General features: G+C 35.4%; 1 protein-coding gene across 1 annotated transcript; it reads right to left on the reverse strand.

The window, feature by feature from the left end:
- Positions 1–3,059: 3,059 nt before the first annotated feature.
- Positions 3,060–3,503, reverse strand: LOC116467475 (fatty acid-binding protein, heart-like). Its single transcript, XM_032754909.1, has one exon. The coding sequence runs from the start codon at positions 3,501–3,503 to the stop codon at positions 3,060–3,062; it is 444 nt and encodes a 147-aa protein (XP_032610800.1).
- Between the last annotated feature and the right edge of the window lie 659 nt (positions 3,504–4,162).

Below are 4,162 nucleotides of genomic sequence, written 5' to 3' on the forward strand. Positions count from 1 at the left end.
ATCTTATTCCTTCTGATGCTTTTATTTTTTCCTAAGTAATTTATTTCTGATTATTTATTTATTATTTACTGCTTTTTAATTTTGTTTTTTAGCTTCTTAAGTTGAATCCTTTTTTGATTTAATTGAAATTTTTCTTATGTAATAACAATGTTAAAAGTAATGGATTTTCTATTGAAAGTGACATTGGCTATGTGTTTTGAGTTTTTTATGGAGTAGTCCTACTGCCATTAATTCTTAAAGAATGTATAATTCAAGTTTTCTTTTATTTTTGATGAAAGAATTATTTATAGATCAAATTTTTATTTCCAGGAAGATACTTTTTAAATTTTATTTTGTTGTCAGTTTCTAGTTTTATTGTGTTGTGGTCAGAAAATTAATAAGTATCTCACTGGACTGTGAAAATAAGGTGTATTATTTGGTTTGATGTATGTTTTATCAATATCTTGTTTATGCTACTGATACTTGTATTTCTACCCATGCCTTTTCCCAAAGTATAAGTATACCTCAATTTCAAACTTTCTTGACAATGTCGATATGTTTCACATGTGTCTTATGAACTGTATACATCACATGTATGAATTTTGCTTATATCTATTTTTATTTATTTAAACAATCCTTTTACTTTAGAATAGTTTTAGATTTACAGAAAACTTTTTAGTGCAGAGTTTCCCATATACGCTTACCTAGTTCGCACTATGATCAACATCTTTTATTGGTTTGGTACATTTGTCACAGGGAAATTGTGTGGTTTCTTGAAAAAGTCAATAAAGTTGATAAAATTTCTAGCCAGACAAACGAAGAAAAAGAGAGGAGATACAAATTCCTTATATCAAAAATGAAAAAAGTGTCATTACTACTTATCCCATGGACATTCAAATGGTGACAAAGGAATATTATAGATAATTCTATGCCCCACCCCCCCCAAATTTGACACTTAAATATACTGGACCAATTTCTTGAAAGACACACAGTACAAGGAGAAATATATGGGAAACTCACACAAAGGGAAATAGATATTGTGAATAGGCATATATCTATTACAGAAATTAAGTCAATAATTAATAACCTTCCAAAAAAAAAAAAAGAAAAAAAAAGCACCAGCCCTAGATGGTTTTCCTGGTACATCTACCAAACATTTACCAAAGAAATAATAGAAATTTTCTATAACCTCTTGTAGATAATAGAAGCAAATGGAGCACTTTCTGGCTTATTCTTGAGTGCAGAATCACCCTAATACCAAAACCAGATAAAGACACAATGAGAAAGGAAACTATAGATCAATGTCTCTCATGAAAATAGATAATAGATAAAAAATCCTCAAAAAATATTAGCAAATTGAATCCAACAATATATAAAAATTAGTATATGCCACAACTAAGTGGAATTTATTCCAGGCATGTGAGGTTGGTTTAACATTTGAAATATAGTTAATGTAATCCATCACATCAAGACACTAAAGAGACAGTAAAAAGATTAGTGGTTGCCAGGGGGTGGGAGGGTGGGGAGAAGAAGGATGAATACAGATGAAACACAGGGGATTTGAGAGTGGCGAAACTGTTTTATATAATATTATAGGAGTAGATACATGACATTCTGCATTTATCAAAACCCATGGAACTGTATGACGTAAGGAGTACATCTTAATGTAAACCATGAACTTCAGTTAATATAATACATCAATATCGAATCATTAATTGTAACAACTGTACCACATTAGTGCAAGATGTAATAATAGGAGGAGAAACTGCATGGGTGTGTGTGGGGGGATATGTGGAAACTCTCTAAGCTATCTGCTTAAATCATAAACTGTTTTAAAAAAGCAAGTGCATTTTTTTTAAAGGAGCTCACTCTTTTATGATGCAATGTTGCTTTTCTATAGATGTAACAAGGTGCAGGAAGATGCAGACTGGGATGAATAAGCACCACGCTGAATGAGCTCCTTTACCCTGAAGAGATCTTGGCCCCTTTCACAACCTACCATACCAACCTCTTAGCCTATGTATATATTTTTTGTCAGATGTTTGTTTTTATAATGAAAATACTCAAGCTCTTTTGTTCCTATGCAATTTAGCAGTAGAATGCACTTTTCCCCCCATACACTATGCCTAAAAGCACTTACTGTACTGGGTATATTTGCAATATAAGGAAAAAGGCTATAGGGCTAAAAACCAAGTTAGAATCGCTTTCTGGCATTTTCTTCTGTAAATCGCTGATTCACTTTCTGACACTCTTGCTTTTAAATTAGTCTAAGGCAAGCACAGAGGCATACTTGATAAAAGGCTTTAAAAGAATCCTGACTGCTGGGGCTCTGGTCTTTCTGACCTTATTAAGTGGGGTTGGGGACATTTAAGCCTCTTCTCTTTTTTTGATCACCACTGCAGAGCTTGCTGAAATCTGAAAAGCTAACTTGTCTTGCTAGCCATCCATCAGGGGTAATTTAGAGGAAGATGGCCAGAAAATGCTTTTGCCTTTAAGAATAAAAGAGAATTGGTAATGGGGTTTTTATTTTATTCTGGCATCTAACAATATCTGTGGTGGCCAATTGCAAACTACTGTGATTTTAATGGTACAGAAGCATTAATCTATAATCAGATGATGTTAAATACATTACTCTATACTTGAGTTAATAGTCACTGGTGCCGCTAATGAAGTCAAGGGACACTAAGAACCCTAAATCCTTAAATTATGATTAAATTAAATCCTTAAATTAGCGTGGTAGGTTCTTCTGCCTCGGCAGTTTTCTAAGTGGTTTCCTGAAACCTTTTCAGTTATACCTGAAAAGAGTTTTTGCTGTTTTCATAATAATTCAAAGACACAATTTGCCCATTTCACGAGGTTGACTTTGCACTGATACTGGACAATTTTTCTTTTTTTGGCCTTGGCTCTGCTTTGTTGACCTCAGAGCACACTTTGAATGCCATTAAAAAACAAACCACATACACAACAGGAACTGGAACTGGATATGAATTCTTCTGAGGCACGCGACCTCAGAAGAATTCTTCAACAAGGTGGATTTGTACAAAATGCAGAGGAAATAAATGAGGCAATGTGGTGCTGAGTCAAAGGGTAGCAGAGAAGCAGTCAGTGACAGTGCAGGCAGATGATACCTCTTTCTCATAAGTGTGAGTGTAAACCGCAGTGCCCTGGGTGAGTGTCAGGATGAGTTTCCCATCACTTAGCTCTGGCACAAGTGTCCTCTCTTGCCCGTTAAACTTCTGCAGGTGAACAAGTTTGCCTCCATCCAGTGTCACAATGGACTTGATCTTTTTGTCATCTGCTGTTGTCTCATCAAACTCCAACCCCAGCTTAAAGCTGATCTCTGTGTTCTTGAACATGCTCTGTGTTTTTAAGGTGATAATGTCCCCATTCTTTTTGATAATTGTGGTAGGCTTTGTCACGCTAGCCACCTGCCTGGTAGCAAAACTTGCACTCATTAACTTCATGTAGTCATCGAAATTCTTGCTGTCTGAGAGCTTCCAGGTGCACAGGAAGGCATCTACCATGGTGATGCTGGCCTAGACTGAGAAAGAAGCTGTGAGAGAGCAGGTGTGCAAGGACTTGGACTGCCGATATTGGATGCAATTTTTGGTACCTTAGGCAGTGGCACTAAACTGTACTAATGATCATTGTATTTTTCCCCACCAGACAGTGGCAATATGATTTGTGAGGATAGTTTTGCCTCAACCCATCTGTCATGACTTTCTCACAGCTATTAAAACATATTTTACAAGCAGAAACTTACATTTTAGATGAATAAATGTAGGCTCCTAAGGAAAGGCACTTTTGTGATTGTTTGAGCTGTGAGCTCAACGATCTGCTTTTCCATGGAACACCATATTTGTTTGAAGGGCCAACTGATAGACAGGCTGTGGCTATTCAGACTTGTATATTTGGCAGACATTTTGTAAAAAATGAGAAATTTGAGTCTGACATTACAAGGAAAACAAATGACAGTATTTACAGCCAATGATAAAATTTGAGCTCTTAAGTGAAAATTAGAATTTTGGGATACTTGCATATGCCACCATGAGCTTGGCAGCTTTGCAATACTTAAAGGCTTTTCTAATGAGAACAGTGGTCATAGGAATGGATGTAATGTTTTGATATTTATACTAGAATTGTCACTATTTCAGAGATCTGCTGATATTTTCCCAAAGACCAA

Source organism: Hylobates moloch, unplaced genomic scaffold (assembly GCF_009828535.3).
Source record: "Hylobates moloch isolate HMO894 unplaced genomic scaffold, HMol_V3 SCAFFOLD_4, whole genome shotgun sequence".
Taxonomy (NCBI): domain Eukaryota; kingdom Metazoa; phylum Chordata; class Mammalia; order Primates; family Hylobatidae; genus Hylobates; species Hylobates moloch.